At 44.5% G+C, this 18260-nt stretch overlaps 1 protein-coding gene across 2 annotated transcripts in view; it reads right to left on the bottom strand.

The window, feature by feature from the left end:
- Positions 1–3344: 3344 nt before the first annotated feature.
- ITGAL (integrin subunit alpha L) overlaps positions 3345–18260 on the bottom strand; it is a 42853-nt gene continuing 27937 nt past the window's right edge. Inside the window, exons 16-30 of one of the 2 annotated variants that reach the window (XM_053363459.1) lie at positions 18032–18192; positions 16469–16620; positions 16134–16262; positions 14712–14785; positions 13642–13777; positions 12616–12720; positions 11652–11731; positions 11220–11303; positions 10220–10295; positions 9104–9214; positions 8798–8866; positions 8255–8359; positions 7236–7331; positions 6129–6236; positions 3346–3702 (exon numbers count right to left, since the gene is read on the bottom strand). In XM_053363459.1, coding sequence (XP_053219434.1) covers positions 3511–3702; positions 6129–6236; positions 7236–7331; positions 8255–8359; positions 8798–8866; positions 9104–9214; positions 10220–10295; positions 11220–11303; positions 11652–11731; positions 12616–12720; positions 13642–13777; positions 14712–14785; positions 16134–16262; positions 16469–16620; positions 18032–18192 — 1678 coding nt within the window. In that variant the 3' untranslated portion in view covers positions 3346–3510. Of the gene's footprint in view, positions 3703–6128; positions 6237–7235; positions 7332–8254; positions 8360–8797; positions 8867–9103; positions 9215–10219; positions 10296–11219; positions 11304–11651; positions 11732–12615; positions 12721–13641; positions 13778–14711; positions 14786–16133; positions 16263–16468; positions 16621–18031; positions 18193–18260 lie in introns of both variants that reach the window. The other variant, XM_053363460.1, reaches the window with a different exon arrangement.

Below are 18260 nucleotides of genomic sequence, written 5' to 3'. Positions count from 1 at the left end.
AAACCATTTGAAGCTGATGGGAGTTTCATTAGCAGTTTGGGATATGGTATGGGGCTTAGCCCTTCCAAGAGAAAATGTGCACAGGGGGTACTCCAAGAATTAATTCCCTTTTAATGTCATTAAAAAGATCTCTGACTTCCAGCAAGACAAGATGGCAAGAGCCACGGCTGCATGGTGCTCCTGAGAACTGTCAGCACCAACTGTGCTGCCTGACTGGTCCCCATGCCGCCGCCACCGTCACGATCGGAGGGGGGAACTAGGGGTGCCCAACGTAACAAGCAGAAACAAACAGAGCACCCCATCGACAGCCCAGCGAAGTTCCTAGGCCTGGAGGTCTCCGGAGCCGAACAGAAAGCAAAAAGGACCCCACCCAGCCAAGCACCAGCTTGCCACTGCCACCGCCACCAAGGGAGAGAGACAGGAGGGTACTGGGAGGGCCAGGGAGGCCATGAGAAATCATGCGGCCTAGCCCAGGTCTGACCCTGAGCCTACCTCCCCGGCAACTAGTGTGAAAAGAGCAGTTTGGGAGCCGGGGTGGGACCATGTGCCGGAGACCACCCCAGGGAAAAACAAACGCAGCACAGGACATCCCCTTCTGGAAAGTTGTTGTTTGTTGTTTATTTTTTTAGTATGCTATTATTATTATTAATTATTATTATTATTATTATTATTATTATTATTATTATTATTATTATTATCATCATCATCATCTTTGGATAACTGTAATGGCATCCATGCAGGAGGCCTGAACCATTGAAGGCTGCTCCCTGGGACTGCCGAAGTGGCAGAAAAGACTACACTTCTTTATTTTCTCACACAAAAAGTCAAGAATAAGCCCCAAATACCTGCACCTCCCCTCCTCAGAAGGAGGATGGGGAATCCCCAACATAGAATCATATTACATCGCCAACCAAGTATGCCACATAATCCACATATATTCTAGAAGACGAGACGAAACAATGGGTCCACTTGGAGAGAGACACCATTGAAAACATCCCCACAACAGCATACCCATTTCTCCAAAACAAACTAAAGAAAATCCCCACAACACTGAACAGGTTCACACAATCCATGCTTAAGGCATGGAAGGGAAAAGTAGACATACTATCCCCATCCCCAACCCCACTAACCCCCCTGGCCTATATCCCACTATTCCAACACGCAGCACAAAACCTCCAGATAAAAACCTGGCAAGCCAAAGGCCTACACTGTCTAAAAGACTTATTCAAAAACAACAAACCCATACCAACACAAGAAATACTAGGGAACACACAAATACTACACAATCCAGCAGTAAAATCAGCCCTTGACTACCTTCGAAAATCTCCTGACAGCAGAGGGACACGGCAAAGGGAGGGTATCCACAGTATACAAAATACTGCTCCAGAATATCACAAACCCCCTTGACACTGAAACCCACCTACAGGTGGTACTTAACACCACGGAAACTGGTGCTGAGGAACCTCACCAAGAGGTTGGAAAGGTTGCACCTCCACAGGCACATACCTCCACATGTGGTGGGAATGCCCTAAAATCCAACCCTTCTGGACAGTAGTCCTACAAGAGATATGCAAAATAACTAAACAGGTATAAGAACTCACCCCAGAACTGGCCCTACTGAACATCTTCCTAGATCATAACGGCCACTCACATTATACAGAGCTTATAACCCACCTACTCTCAGCAACCAGAAGCCTCAAAGCCAGACACTGAAGAGACCTGTCAGGAGTAAACATGGTCCAATGGTATCAAATTGTATGGGAAACGGCCTTAATATAAAAGCTAATCAAGAAACTGAAACTGACACGAGGACAAATAGAAGAGGACGCCCTCACCCCAGTATGTCTCCAATTTTTCACATACACAGCCCAACAAGACAAGAAGAAGAATCCACCAACATCATATGAATCAATCTGGCTTACCTGACCCAACAAACCCTCATTCCCTCACAAATTCAAACAAACCCCACTGCAGCCAACTACAGACAACCAACCACACCCTGCCCCCAATACCTCTCACTACCAAGGAAATGTACTAAAAGAATAGAAAGAGAACCTACCTAGTTGACGCTGACGCAAAAACCCACATGTACACTATACAAAAGAATATACCGGTAAGCTTCACCACCCCTCCTCTCCCCCAACATTATGCTGTACTCAACACTAATATCTCACAACAAATGTAACTGATTTGTAAGAAAGACTGTACAACCTGAAAAAAGAAACAAGGCATGTACTTTTGTAAACCAAGAAAATATTTAATAAAAATATTTTAAAAAAAGAATATCTCTGACAGCTTTGTATTCTGGCCCATTTACTTTAAAGCTGCCTAACTAACTTACCGGTAGTTGAATTTCATCTTTCCACACTGCCTTTTGCTGTATAGATCTTCTAAAAATAGTTACACTGTGGCAGACACGATTACATTGTTAAAAGTTGTTAAGGTTTTCTTTTTTAAAAAAATTAGTTTTTATTAATAATTTCAACATAACAAATTATCACAACCTATCATCTTCATCATTTCCCCCCAATTTTCCCCCCTCCCCTCCCCTCCCCCAAAAGAACTCTCCCTCCCGCCCCCACAAGACTTCACTCAGTTCCTCTCTCTGATTTTCAACACATATTCTCTGCATATTATAAAATTATAAAGATCCTTATATTATCTATCTATTATGTTAACAGTCATAATAAAAGTTGTTAAGGTTTTTTAAAAGGCCCTTTGGGTTGTATCTTGCAATATAGGAAGATGTGGTGAATAACTTAAGGAGGAAAAGGGAGGAAGATAAATGACTAATAGTTTTAATTTAAACACAATTTGTCAAAATTGGTTAATGTGAGTACAAAAGTAACCTGTTGACAAACCTAGAGTATCACAGAGGTTGAAGGAATTAGGTGCCACATAAACAATCCATCATTTCTTGTAAACTGAATTCTGACTTCTGGACTTCTTAAAACCTTTGGCTGCAATCCTGTGTATACTTACTTGGGAATAAGAGCCATGAAACACAGTGGGATTTACTTCTGAGTAAACAAGCATAGGTATACATTATTTCTAAAAATGGAGGAAAACCTAAGTTGATTTGAACAGTTGCCACTTCATAGAGTCTCTGTTAAAAGTCTGGAAAAGGCCAGTGTCTGTCCCTTTTCATTAAGGGGCATTAGGGAAGTACAATAATGCAATTCCTGCTTTCAACTCCTTTTCTCTGGCCACTTCATCATATACACCTGTGATCAGCGGCACCAATGCATACAGATGACGACGAGTATCATTCCAAGGAGACACAGTTCTATTTCCCAAAACAGGACTTTTGCAAACAGTTTGACTTCACCCCCCAGAGGTGAATGCCATTGTCTCTTGAGACTTGGATGCCAACACACACAAAAAACACATATGCAAATTTTAAGAAGGTGAGTATAAGTCCTTGTTGGCAACAGACAAGTCACTCTTTCCTTCCCTGTACATTTAGACCAGTTATCTTGACTGCAGTTTGTGGGGATGAAAATGATCTATTCATTTGGTATCAGCTTCTCCATTCAACAGGTCTGTTTTTTCTTTGGCTTCTTTTTCACTGTCGCTCCCTTCACTGCCGTTTGATTTGGCTTCTTTCTCTGCATCACCTCCCGGATTGTCTTCTAAATCTACTGCATTATTATTTTCTTGAAGGTCCATCATTTCTTTATAATTACGTTTGAAGAATCCACACTATAAACAAAAGGGAGGGGAAAACTGTTAGCAGTAGCTTGAGTAAGATGCTTGATCTGGATATGGGAGACCTAACTTCAAAACCCAATGTAAAGTTTTTGTGATGGCCATCCCAGTGGTCTTCAACTTTGGGAGGGCGAACCCCCCAAAATCTACCACCTTTCTAAATATCAACCTTTATCCCTCTATTTCCCCCAGTTTCTTCTCATCAGGTATCTTGAATGAGCAAACATTTTTTTTAAATGGGGGTGGGGTTTTTTTGCCATTGATGTGATTCAGTTTAGTCCAGGCCCTAACCCAGTTAAATATATTTATTTTATTATTATTATTAAATATTTAAAACATCTCTAACCAGCACACAGAAAATTTAAGCAAAAACAGACAACTTAAACAAAATATTATAAAAACACCCAGTTACATATAAAAATGTTACATTAATACTGTACAAAGTCACTAATATATAAAAATCAATATCATTTTCCTTCTGACACCCCCTCAGCCTCCATGTTCTTGCTCAGGATCCAAACAAACTCACAGCTCACCCACAAAAGTCTTACATTCAGAAGAGTTCCTGGAAACAGCGGACATCAGCCTAGTCTCTCACTCTAGAATTGCTTTTTATGGTTTCTCTCTCCTGCATGGATTTTCTTATGTGAGGTTAGCCTGGTCATGTGATTGAAGCTTGTTCCACATTCCAAGCATTTAAAATGACCTAGTATGCCCCACAGGGTTGTTGTAAAGTACTTAGTACACTTACAAATGAGATGTGGCAATAATAGCACAATCTAGCTCATGTTAAGTTTACGGTAATAGATTGGAAGGATCAGTTAAGCACTCTCTGCCATTCATATCTATGGAGCATAAAAATGGCTTAACTTTGGCTGGACCACATGGATGATCATTTTAAAAAGGAGGTGGTTGTTCAACAGCCATGATCCAATACAGTCTCTTCAGGCTGAATAGGTATGGAATCTATGTTCTGGAAGCAGAAAAGCCCAAACCATGATATCAAAATGTATTATGCCAATTTATTTACTCAAGCCCCAGAAGGCATAAAGTTAAGTTTATTCTGCCACGGGATTTATTTATTTATTTAGAATTGAGCTGCCAAAGCTCACTGTGAAAATATCCATGGATTTTTTTATCCTTCCTTTCCCGTAAGAAGTCTTGTGATAAGAAGTCTAAAGACAACCAAAGCAGGCACATATAACACATACATCAGTTAGAAAATGTGTGCTAGTCTACCTAATAAAACTGTTTCCAAAACATTACAATAATTTTTTTTTTAAACACCTGAATAGATTGATAACACTTTTAAAAACTGGACCACAGAGTTGTTGGTATGTTCTGAGCCGCTCCCTGGACCACTATCCCCATGACTGGAGATGGCCAGGACTTCATGCATGACATTCTAGGACCACCAGCAAAATGGCTGTGCTGCCAAATACAGCAGTTCTTTCCAAGGATATCAGGACAAAAGAATGAGAAGGTGGAAGGGGAACCAAAATCAGTTTTATTAACAAATAAACAGCAGGCATGCAAAGCATAAAATAAAACATACCAGACAGGGGCTACCCAATCTCCCCTTCAGCTGCCCGGAGCTCCAGGTAGAGCAGCAGGAGAAAGACCCTGACCTTAGGTCTCCCAGCATCAGGTCCTTTGATCTGGGTAGAAGCTCCCCAGGCCCCTCCCACCTATGGCTTTTATAGCCTGCCTTGATGTAATCAAGTGCACCTGACATTACTCATGATTAGCCCAGGACCCTGAGGTGGGATTAATACAGAGAGGCTGAGAGTCTCCCACTACCTGCAGCTGGGCACTTGCAACACAGAAGAACCCAAGAAACGCCCAACAGGTGTGTGAAACACAAGTATCCAGCAGACCTCAAACTGGGGATGTTAAAGGGAAAGGGACATGCCACCTAACTCCTCAAAATACAATTGTGTTCCACATTTCCACTACAATGGCACTAGAATTCTGTGTAACTTACCAAATCCTACAGGAATCTAACTTGGTATAAGAATGGTATAAATGCAGAATCTGATTCCCACCCCCATGCTGAGGACAACTATCCAAGTTTTAATAGAGCCAAATTTAGAAAACAACCATTGCTCAGAGAGAGCACATGCTTTACATACAGAATGTCCCAGATTCAAACCCTTCCATCTCCAGGCAGCACAGATAAAATGTCCTGGGGTGGTGGGGGGTCACTGCCGGCCAACATAGGCACCACTTAGCTAAAAACGGACCAGCAGTCTGACATGATAGAAGACAGCTTTGCTGTGACTTCAAGATGAACATGTGGATCTCAACAGAAGCAGATTTAAACTACTGATAAAACTGATGCTGCTAAATTGCCTAAAAAATGAGCTGAGCTCTCAGCTACTCCTACTAAGCCAGGATTCCCGATGTACATTGAGTCTTACCTTGTAAAGTGATACAATGATGAGAATTAGCAAGAACAAGCCTCCGACAGCACTGCCTATTATAACAGGGAGATAGTTCATCACATGAATCATCTCCACCTCAGCAACCTGGGGAGCAGGGAGAGAGAGAGAAAAAAAACCACACAGATCATGACTGGTTGCAATGGGTCTGAGACAGCCTAGTTCTGAAGGAGCCAAATCAGCAGGGGAAAGGTCTTCACTCAAGACTGGCATGCCAGGCCAGTCCTGTATTTTCTCTAGCAAAGGCCTCTCTCTTGCCCAGAATATACCAGATAACGTTTGCTGCTTCTAAAATAGAAGTCCAGCTATTACACAGTCAAGGTTAAGAACAAAGGCAACTAAAGCAAGATGCCCTGATACAGCAAAGGCGAAATGAAGCTGTATCTGTGAAGCTAGCTAGTGATCATTGCACACCTGCAATCTTTTCAAAAGGGTATCATACACAGTAGCTAAAGAAGATTTAGGCAGGGAAAGAGGTAGCTCAAGATGAACAGATGCTTCAACACTCTAGAAAGCATTTTGTTCTCAAAATTGGATTGACCTAAGGATTGGTTAAAAGAAAAAGGATAGAATATACACTTAAGGTGACTTAACAAATTTGACTGTTCAAATTTATGGGGATCCTCTCCAGTTTGATTAATTAAAAAAATTAAAAGTGGGTTAAATATTCTCAGAAACATATGCAATAAGAAAAATCTACTTTTTATAGTCATGTTTTGGGAGCTTCTAGACATCCCTCCTGGTATGCTTGCAGAGAGGTGATACAGTAAAGCCAGCATTGGGTTGGTTGCTCACACTTTCCAGTGCAATTTAGAAAAGTGACAAGATAATTACACTAGAAAGTGTGGGTTACTGATCAAATTTTTGTGAATAAGCAGCCTGTCTGAAAGTGCCTATAATACTTCCAGAGGACAAAAAGGCTTTTAATTATGAAATAATATAGGGTAAGGGAGCAATCTTGTAAACAGTTCTGTAAGGAAATCACTTGGACAGAGAAGGTAGAAGTAATGCTATGAAATCCTGCAAACAATACAGGTAAATCTGCAGAAAGGGAGGAAAAGACGCAATTCCTGCAGCATGCAGTACCTGAAATTGGGCAAATTCAGTCGGGTAGAAATTTGTGTATCTTGTAGTATCAAAGGTAAACCACAAGGCTGTGCAAAACTTGAACTGAGATGTCTTCTGCAAGGTAAGAGAAACGGACAATTCGTTTTAGACCACACTGGGCAGGATCATTCACATGCAGAAAATCCCAAAGAACGAATCATATTTTCAAGCACTTATTGCTGCACCAACTAAATTGAAGTCATATTATCTTAGGAAGTGACTTGGGAGGTATAAGGAGGCCACTCAAAAGATTTCCACGTGTGCCATGGTAACAATAAATCCATAATAAGAACACCACAGCAGGAATGCAACATGTCTGTCTGGAAGGAATGGATGTCATGCCGTTTGCATGATGTTAAATTTAATTGAAAATAAAAGTACAGAGGGGCTGGTGGAGCTCAGTGACTGAGCACATAGTCTGCAGGCAGGCAGTCCCATGTTCAAGACCCTTCATCTCTAGACAGGGCTGAGAAAATACCTCTATCCAAACCCCTGGAGGGTGGCTGCTAATCACTGACGCCAATACTGAGCTTAGAGTGGCTAGATGTAAAAAGAGGACAGAGCTCCTGCACCTTTAATTGCCGAGTCGCTGGTACACACTGCAGAAGACAAAAAGGAGAACCAGCTCCAGTGCTCACTGGTGCAAAACTTACTGTAGCTTAATACATTTCAGAGCAGAAGCACCCCTACAAGAGCTTGAAAAACTTGAGAATTCTTAAAATTCAAAAGCACCCTGTAGCAGTGCAAATAATAATAATTATTATTCTCATAATGGGCTCATTATGTCTTTCCTTCACCATCACTGTGTTGACTGTATTGCCCCCAACCCAGCGTCAATATTAGTACTTTGAATAAACTGGAATGAGGGACTCACTAGACAGGGAAAGGATCCCATTCTCTTACCTTCCACCTCTAAAAACCCATGCCCCAGGTCCCAATGTGGATAGGAGTTGACATTTGCTGCAAGTAACCCTTTACGAACCATTCCAAGCCTTTACCTCAATTTTGCTTTGGGTATACATCAAGCCAGTGATATGGATTATGGAGGAATTGATCTGTCCAAGATCACACTTGTAGGTGAGATAAGTGCCAGTCACACATTGCTAGGAAGAAAGCAGAGGAGAGATTTAAAAAGTGCCCATCCACACTTAAGAAACCTTAGTTTTCAGGAGTAGCTACATCTCTAGAAGTGAACAGTACCACATTATTCTCCTAATATACAATTCCATGCAGAATTTCTTGCAAAACAATGATTCCTAATATAAAGCATTTTTATAAGTTGTCACTAAAATATATGCATTCCTATACACTTTACCCCAGTGTGTGCATTTTTGTAGACATCACTGGGTCAGAAAACTGCACGGCAAAATTCGGAGAAGTGCAAATGGCCGTGTTTCAGTTTGCTTATTGTTTCGGAAGTGCAAATTAGGCAAGTTTTCCTTTAAATGTGAACTGAACTGAATCCACCACCCCCCCGCCACACTTGCAGCAGGCTTTGAGACATAATCCTTCGTAAGTGCTCTTGTGCGGAGACAATCTACCTCAGTCAACTTGACTTGGACCTTTGTGCTTTTCTCCATTTCCATGGGTTGGCACACTGCAGAGGGTACCTAGGAATTGGAGGAAAATCTGTGTTTGTTACCATTGGAAAAAATATGGAAGTTTAAAGTTACTGGACCCGTCTTTTCAATGCATTGCTTGATCATCCTTCACTTGCCCAATGGTGAATTATGTGGGCGACCCCCACCCATTGCTTAGCCACCCAAAAGCTAGCACTAGGGGGTGCTGAGCTTCCACCTTTTACACCCGCTAGCTGCCCTTGCCCTGTTGTTTTATATTGTACTTACTGTTCGGATGTTATCCACCTCCCAGGTCAGCCCGGCAGGTAAGGCAGTCGGCACCTTCACGATCACTGACAGTGCAGGAGGTGCGAAAGCACCCAAGGGCCGGTTTGTTAGCTGCGGGAAGGGGAGAGGGAAAAAGGAGAGAGTGACTAAGGCAAGGAGACTCAACAAATTAAACTTCAGGGAATCATGGATCATTGCATTGCAGTGTTGGAAGGGAGCCTGAGGATCCTCTAGCCAGTGGTTCCCAACTGGTGGGGTCCCTCGCACCATTCACATTAACAAAAACCACCATAGAGATATCAAAAATTTCAAAAGTAGGGGGCCCCCAGTACTTAGCTAATTGGGAGCCACTGTTCTAATCCAAACCCCTGCAATTTAGGAATATGCAGCTGTCCCATACAGGGATCAAACCTGCAACCTTGGCATTATCAGCACCTGTTCTGATCAATTGAGCTATCCAGGCCCAGTGAGCTGGAGTGGTGATTGCTGGCAATAAGGATACAGAAGGGAGCAGTGGTGAATGCAGTATAAGGCAGCTCCTTCTATCCAAGTCAGACTAAGAGACCCTCTAGATCAGCACCGTCTATTTCAATTAGCAGATTCAGTTTAGGGAAGCGTCATACGTAGCTCAGTGGTAGAGCATCTTCCTTGCAGGCAGGTCTAATCGCCAGCATCTCCGTGTAGTGCTGAGACTGAACGCTGTCTGAAACCCTGGAGAGCTGTTGCCAGTCAGTGCAGACAATATCAAGTAAGATGGGCCAGTGGTCTGATTCAGTAAAAGGCAGAATCCCATGCTCCTGTGTTCCAGAGACCCTCTAGGTCCCAGCAGGGCTGCCCAGGTGAGGGCCAGATAGCCAAGTTAGTCTCTTGCAGCAAAAACGACATCTGTCTGTACATTGTACATTTAAAGCACATGGCTTCCGTGCAAAGAATCCCGTGAACTGCAGTTCGTTAAGAGTGCTGCGAACTGTAGCTTAGTGAGGGGTAAACCACAGTTCCCAGGATTCTTTGGGGAAGCCACAACCTTTAAGTGTATTGTGTGTACCCACTCACAAATGTCTTATGGCATGAGCTTTTGTGAACTCTTTTTTGTGTAGTTAGTAGTCTCTTACTCACTTCATACGAGTGTGTCACCGTCTTATTTTCTTGACGTTGGGAAGTGAAGTTCACATAGTGGCTGGATGTTTCTGACCTGCATGGGAGAAAAAGTAGAGATGAGGGAGGTGAAGAACGGAGGCAGGGAGCCCAACCCCAAGGAGCACAATTGCTGCAGCCAGTGACCCTACAATGGTGGCAGCGAACTCAGCAATGTGCCACCGGGTGTTTCTCATTGTTACCACAACCCCTCTGTGCCCACATTGCTGCCCCCACAAAAGTCTCAGTCCAGCTACTAGCTAGGGGGCAGAAAAGGAGCCTGATCTTCTTGTTACCAAGAAGAGATGTTTTATCTTCAGCTGTCGTAGTGGCCAGACACGGTGAGAATGCAGTTTAATGTACATATTTTTGTGACGTAAATCACAGCTGTGTGAGCAGCCCTGGAAGCGGTGGGGGAACTTAAATATGGAGAAATAAACAAACTGAGGGAGTAGATGAAATTATTTTGATTGGGAAGATGGTGTGGGAGAAAAGAGCTAAAATAACTCTTTCCTCTAAACACACGTACATAGTCATCTGAAAAATCTTGGGAGTCTCCTGTGGCTTCATTTAAAATTGCCAGTTCTATTCATAGATTCCTTGTGTATTGTGTACTTTACCTCTTAGACCTTGCATTCACAGAGGCAGCAAAGGATGTAATACTTAAGTGTCTGGGCCAGCACCACCAAATCCCCCCACATAAAAAAGCTTATGATGTCAGGGAGGAAGAAGGCCAAGCCTTCTACAAAGCACAGTTTTCTATGTGGAGGGATTTCCCCCCTCCCATATAGAAACACAGACGCACCCCACACACAAAGCTGGAATGTTCAGGATGCTGGATTTGGCACCCAGTACCAAATTCTAGGCTTGCCCACCACTGACATAGAATCACAGCATACCCCCAGCCCTGGTTACAATTCTCAAGCTCTACCCTCAGCCTGAGCAGTCAGATGAGAAGGGAAAACAACTACTTGTCTCTTACTCCTTGACAATGATGTTGATGGGGTACAGGACCGGGATGGTGTGACTGGCCCCGGTGTCAAGAGTCTCATTCACGTTGTTGTCGCTACAAGACAGAGACAGACATCAAGAAAATGCAAAATATCCCTTCACCTGCCACCCCAGAAATGGCCCTGACTTCTGCACCCATACTCAGGCAGGAAATTCTGTAACAAAAACTTGCAAATAACTATTCATCTAGACACCTATGGGTTGCATTCAAGTATAAATAACTTAGGTGCATTAATTTTAGTGGGTCTACTCTGAGAAAAAAGTGAGTGGACAGGGCACCTACGCCTTTAACAGTTAGGTAGCAGAGGAGAAAGCAGCAGAAGTATTTTGCATGACATGCTCGCCCTGCTGAAATCCCTTCTTCTACACATCTATTAAAAAGTAGAAGGGAGGATACACCTACCTTGTGACATTTGCCTTCATCTCCAAGTAATCTCCCCAGGAGCTGTTGCTGAGGATGCTAAACCTGAGCTGAATTAAAGCCTGCAATGGAGGAGGGAGGAGATCAAAAGTGAGACAATTCATGGCACTTGCTGCCTGCCTGCCTGCCTGGCTCCCTCCCTCCCTCTAGAGTGCTGACCCCATCCCCTTTCGTCCCCCTCATGCAGAACAAAGGATCCTCATGGCATTTTGAAATGAAAACTCTAGCAAGAATCAACAGCTTTCTTTTCTTTTCAATCCTATGCTGGTGGATGTCTTAAAGGGGCAGTTTGTTGACAAAATGCAGCCGTGAAAGAGAAAACTGCAAAAATTGTGAAGAAAGGAAGATAAAAAATGTGCTTCCTTTCTGATCGGAAGCCACTGCCTGTGCCTTCTCAGCTTTCCCCTTCCCTACCTTTGTTGCAAATGATCTCCCTGAAGCACTCACACATGGGGCATCTGCTGCAGCCAGCATCTCCCGCTCTCAAAGTCTCCCCCTTTCCTCCTGCTGTCCTGGCAGGATCCCCCTGAACTCACCGTGCTTCTGCTTGTTATCCTGAGCCCCCATCCCCACACATGCCAGAAAGGTTCAAGTTTCTAAAAAGTCATATATATATCCATCAAGGCACAACAGAAAACTAATTACACTTCTTAAAACTGACAATAAACTACCAACGATATCTTCTTTTCTCGCTTTTTATTAAGCAAACAAAAAACTTCTCATTGTATTTTCTCTAGTTATTGCTTAATTATTTGTTAAGCCAATTCATTGTTCCTAAACTTCATTCTTTACTGAAAAAGCTATCTAGAGAGCGTATGTTAACCCTCTTTCCACCACCCTTTTAGGTCGGTTAGACTGAGAGACTGTGACTGGCCCAAGGTCGCCCAGGGAGTTTCATGGCTGATCAGGGAAGGAGTGCCAGCTGCCAGTGTCACCACATGCTCACCTTAGTATTGCTCTTGAAGACAGGATGGCTGATGTTGCAAGAGAGACCCTTGAGGTGCTGGCTATCCAGTAGCCCATCGCAGCTCATGACAAGCAGAGTGTTGGACTGCGAGAAGAGAAAGGGTGGAGCAAGTTCAGGGTTGATGTCAACACCTGGCAGCCTTGTGTTGCTAACACCTGGCCTAGTTAGCATCCCTTTTGTTGTTGTTGTTGAAAAAATGGCCCAGCATGCTGAGCCCAGTATCATGTTAATTTCTCAACATAGTGTCATTCCAGGGGCTTGTGATAAGTCAAAGCTAGCCTTAGCCACCAGGTGCTGCTTGTAGCAGAGCTCAGAGTACTGCTGCCTGTGAAGTCCAAGCGGGGGGACACCAGAGGACTCTTTGCCTCCAGTGGGGCAGGCTAAGCTCTTTTAGTCTGTGGCCCTCAATGCCTTTTTGGGTGGCTCTCTGCAACATTTGAAACCCCCAAGCCCTTGCACTGCCTTCCCAAAGCGGGTAAGCAAGGGTAAGGGTCCGCCCTCCTTCCCAAAGCCTAGTTAGTGCTTTGTCAGCTTTGGAAGGAGTTGGGAGGGCTCTAAGAACCTGCCAGAGCCTCACACCTCCTTCCCAAAACCTGGCGCCTTGGTTAGGTGGCTTTGGGAAGGCAGCGCAAAGGCGGGGTCTGTGTGTGTGTCAATTTTTGGCTTTGCTCCTCTCCCCGCATGTGCAACAAGGCAATGTGTGGTCTGTGGGTTCCATTTTGAAGTTCTCTTGCAGCTTGCTTGGTGTGAAAGTTGAGGACTCCCCTTGGGAGGGAGCTAAGTGCATTTCCATTAAGGTCCTGGGCTGGGAAGAGAACGATTTAAGCATCTGTGCCCACCATAGCACCGCATCTTCTTGTTTCATTCTTTTCATCACTGCTGCCAAAAATGTGGGGGAAAGGGTTTGGGTGTGTGATCAGACCAGGCTCTAGGAAGCCTTCAAACCTGAAGCCAGCCCCAATCCAGTTCCAGTGCCCCTTTTGCAGAGGGAATACCGGTACCTACCACCCAAGCTTTGCGAAAGGAGAGGCCTGGTATGTGAGGCACGTGGAGGGTCACGGAGTAGGCATCCTCTTTGCGGTTCTCCAGCTCCAAGCTCATGTCCAAGTCTCTTCCAGGGAACACAACCAGCTCCTGAGACCTGATCAAGAGGATGTTGGGTAGACAAGCTGATTAACAAGCCTCGGTTCCTGGGTCTGGGGGGTAGGACTGTTGAATGCACTAGGAAACTGATGTAGCCTTTGAGTCTCAGTTCCGCCCAAAACTCACAACAGAGTCGCCATCCAGCTGCCCACTAAACAGTTACAGTCGAAAGCATTGAGAGGAAGCTGGGTTGGTGAAGGCTGCCATAGGGCATACCTACATAAAGCTGACTCAAAACAGGGAATCATGGGAGGTGTAATACTATGATGGGGAAAAGCCTAAAGATTTCCGAAAGACCATTCTTAGCAGCCTCACCAAATTAAGTCCCAGCATTCTTTGGCAGAAGCCACAGTATTAATGTAGCATAAAATCAAGGTAAGCTTTATATTTACTGCCGTAAGCTTTGTAAAATAATATTGTTGGAAACTAAAGCAGGGGGCAAAGTTCACAGAACACCATGCAAGTCTTGCTACAGTTTAACTCAAAATGGCCACTGCTCTAGATTTAAATGGTGTTCTCCAGAATGGCTTCCCTCCCCGCAACACAGTCAGGGAATACTTTGGTTCCCAGAGACATTACAATTTTGTAGTTTAGCTATACCAAGCACAGTACGCTCTCAACCTCAGCCCCTATCTACAATCCTTCAAAGCAGAAGTGACCAATCTGTTGCCCTCCAAGTGTTGTTGGACTCCTATTCCCACCAGTCCCCAGCTAGGACAGCCAATGCTCAATGCTGACAGGAGAACCACTATTGGAAGGATTGCTGTTATAATGTATATGAATTTAAAACTCTCGGCATTTAAAATATGCTGGCATATATGCTAAGACTTATTATTGCAAAAATTCAGACCTGTCCTCCCTCTACCACTTTTAATTTGTTTTCCTACACTAAAAGCATCAGTGACTGTTAGCATCAAGGATGTTCAACATACCCTGAATTGTGAAAGGAGAGTTTCAGGTCAGCGTGACACACCTGATCTTCCCCGCAGTGCTTGTCAAAAGGAATCTAACATGTGAGCCAAGAATATTAGAACAGTTAATATGCAACATCTTCTGAACAAGCTATCTCTTCCTGCTGAAAACAGCTAGGCTGTGCCCCGTTCCCAGATCTCTTGCCTGCTCGCTCCAAACCATGGGATCCCATACATTCCCCTCCCCCTTTAGCTCTAGCTACTGGGAACAGATAAAGCTGTTTTCATGCGTGTTCTTATGCAGAAGAGTTTGTACTTCATTCTGCACATCCCAAAAGACAGCCTCCACTGCATGCTGCAGGCATCAATCTCAGTTTTGCTTTATGTGCCCAGTTCCTTTGCCCAAACCCATTAAATCCCATTTCCTTCCCTGAGAATCTGGGGTCAAGACAAGACTTGCCCACCCCACCCCCTGGTCTATTGGTCCTTTCACACTGGTTTTTTGTTTCGTTTCATCACCAACATGTCATTGGTTGTGTGCAGCCAGCTTAAAATGAAGCTACGGCTGTGTACACACACCACCATTGGCTTTGGCTCCTGTGCACTCTCACTACAGATGTCTGAAGCTGAGTGCCCATGACATTAGCCACAATCCCTCTGTATCCTGTAGCTTCTTGGGAAATACTGCTGCTTGGTGCATGTTCCCCTCAAGCCAGCTCCCATCCAATTTGAAAACTGTAAGCAGTGGTTAGGCTGGGGCATGAGCACTTCAGACAGCTGTTGCACATGTGACAACACATGCGCAGGTGGCACTTCGTTGGATTGGAGCCAGGAGGCTGCAGGCATAGCGAAAGCCATCAGCTAATGTGCATCAGGTAAAGACATCACTTTCCCCTGTTTGCTGTACACAGCAGCATAAAAATAGGGACTTGAAGCACTGTGGGTGGGGGGAAATGGCTCCACCGTGTTTCAAGCAGCGAATGCGTACACAGCCTAAGTTGTTCTTTTTCCCAATTTGGATCTAAGTATCCATGATGGATGGCCACAAAACCTCCCGAGGGAGTCCGTCCCACTGTCAAACAGCTCTTACACACCATTCCACTTTATTAAGTTTTCTGCAATGCTTCCCGAATGGAATTGCATTATTGCCATTTGGAGGGGCACTCTTGCACTATAGTGTAACAGAAGCAGGACAATGACGACAACAACAACACCCTGGAAACATTTGCGGCAAAGAAAGTTACAGGATTTCAGCTGGAATCCACAGGACATGCACTGACTGGAAATGAAAAAGCGATCCCAATTTTTTTTGTAGGTGCAAACCAGGATGATGTCTAACCGCCCCATTACGATCATGACCACGAATCATTGTGAATGCAGACTAAAAAGGCCACCTGGATGGTCCCTGTAATCCTACTTTCAAAGTATCAGGAGTCCTCTCACCTCCACCGTCACTGCGTTACTTAGGGGGCTCAGAACAGGTCTAGGGTGCCCATTGCTAGGGTTGTTGTCACGCCCAAGAGAGAAGTTCATAAAGAGCTTGATAGGTGATATGTAATCCTCAATGCAGCTCTGAAAGGGAATGGAGGCAGCTGGCAGATAACTTCACGCACCACCCTTACAGATATTGAAGCCAGAACTCTCGTAAGAGGGGTTCTTGGGCACCCACCCCAGAAGCAGCCACATCTTCAGCAAGACGCAATAGATACCTGTGTAGACAGCTGCCATATCTCACCCCAGGTGAAGCTTCATGGAAATGAGGGCAACCCTCCGTTTACCTTGAAGAGAATGCTCTCCTGTATGCACACTTCTCCCAGAGAGAGTTCCTTCACCCCATCTGTGACTTTCGTGCCATTCTTAAACACTCCTCGGTGCCTCATCCTGTTCCGGTCGATCTCGAAGCGGAAGGAGAGCTTGGGAGAGAGGGGTCCTGGGGGGAAAGCGGGAGAGAGATTATGCATATAAAGGGATGATGCACTGATGACAAAAGACAGCCAACACTCTTGAGTGGAAGGGTAGCAGGATGAAGACCGCCTGGAGGAAATATTGGGGGAGATGGGGTAGGGTGCTATTTTATGCCAAGATCCTTGTTTTGTCAGAAGTAATTCCTGTCCAGCAAGAACCCACCACAATGTTAATTAGTAGCTGCCTCCTTACCGCTGTTGCCTCTTTCTGTTTCTTGTTTGGTACAGTAGCATCATTGCTTATTAATTGACCTTTGATTGTTTTGTAATAATTCAGTTCCTGATCCAAATAGTGTGGTTCCCCCACCCCCAATTCCCTTCATATTTTTCTTATTTTCATTTTTCTTTCAGAGGGAAATAGTGCTATTTCAAAAATAAATACAATCAGTGTACCAGTATTTGAAGACCCCTGCTGAAAGAAACTGCAAGTCCAGTTATGGGGCTATTCATCAAGAATGCTCCCGTTGCACTAAACAGAAAGCACTGAAAAGAGCACAAGCAGTGAAGAGGATGCTTTGAAAACAAGGCACAGCAGTTCTTAAAGGCCTTGCAGAGCAAACTGGTCCTTTTTTTTTTTTGTTAGCACCTGTCTGCCTCAAGATACAATTGAGTGGGTCTCCAGGGATGAAGTCAAACCATTGCATTAACAGCATCAAAGTGACCTCCCTGGAGCATAAGTCTGGGCAGTATGTATGGAGGTCCTGGGCTGCCCAGACAACAAGATCCCCTCTTGGACTCTGATGTGGTCCAAAGGAAAGCACAGCAAGATGTTTGGCACCAGCTTGGCTGCAGGAGTTGCCAGAAGGAGGTATACAAGGTGCTGTCTGTTTTAGGGACTCCACTCTGGATTTGTGTAGGGTTTACTCCTTAGCCTTAGGCTCAGTGTTTTCCTTCTTCTAATTGGGCTACCTTCCCAGGTTGATGAGTCCCATCTGCCCCTCACTTCCCTCCACAGCACATGCAGAAACCGGCTTCCTGACAACAGGACCCACTGTTAGCCTCATCCTCTCCATCCGCTGGAGCCTGTCTTTGCATGCAAGGGAAGTAAACTGGTACTGCAGTTGCAAATTTTAAGTGGAACAATAATCACTACCAATTGGTCTGGAAAAAATGAGAGGACAACACAGAAAACGCTGGGATGCAATGGCTTGGTGAGGCCGTTGTCTGAATTTTGGATAAAAGGTGAGCGAGGTGAACAAAAGGTTCCAATTTCAGACAGAACAGCTAGTGTGGAATATGTGGGCTACTTTTTGGGGAAAGGGAGCTACTGTGGGAACAGGTTATGCCTCAGCCCCCAGGTCAGTCCTCTATGCTGCAGATGTGGGTGACAGCAGGATTAGGCTCAAGGCAAGGTCCACGATTCCCTGGTAACCCTACCTTGGTAGTGCTTGGTGGCCAAGCTAGTGCTGAAGCAGATGCTGAGGTCGACCACCAGATTCTTCCAGGTGCTGGCATCACCCAGACACTCCACATCTTCCCGTGGGATTTCCTTGGGCGAGGAGTGCACCTTTGTCACCACGGTAATGATGGGTCTGGAGCTGCAGAAACCGGAGATGGCAACTTGGGTTGTTGTTTTATTTAAAAGAAATGTTTATGTCCTGGCTTT

Source organism: Podarcis raffonei, chromosome 13 (assembly GCF_027172205.1).
Source record: "Podarcis raffonei isolate rPodRaf1 chromosome 13, rPodRaf1.pri, whole genome shotgun sequence".
In the NCBI taxonomy this organism is placed as follows: Eukaryota; Metazoa; Chordata; class Lepidosauria; order Squamata; family Lacertidae; genus Podarcis; species Podarcis raffonei.
Note: the sequence above shows the minus strand (reverse complement) of the source record. Positions and strands in the feature narration are given on the sequence as shown.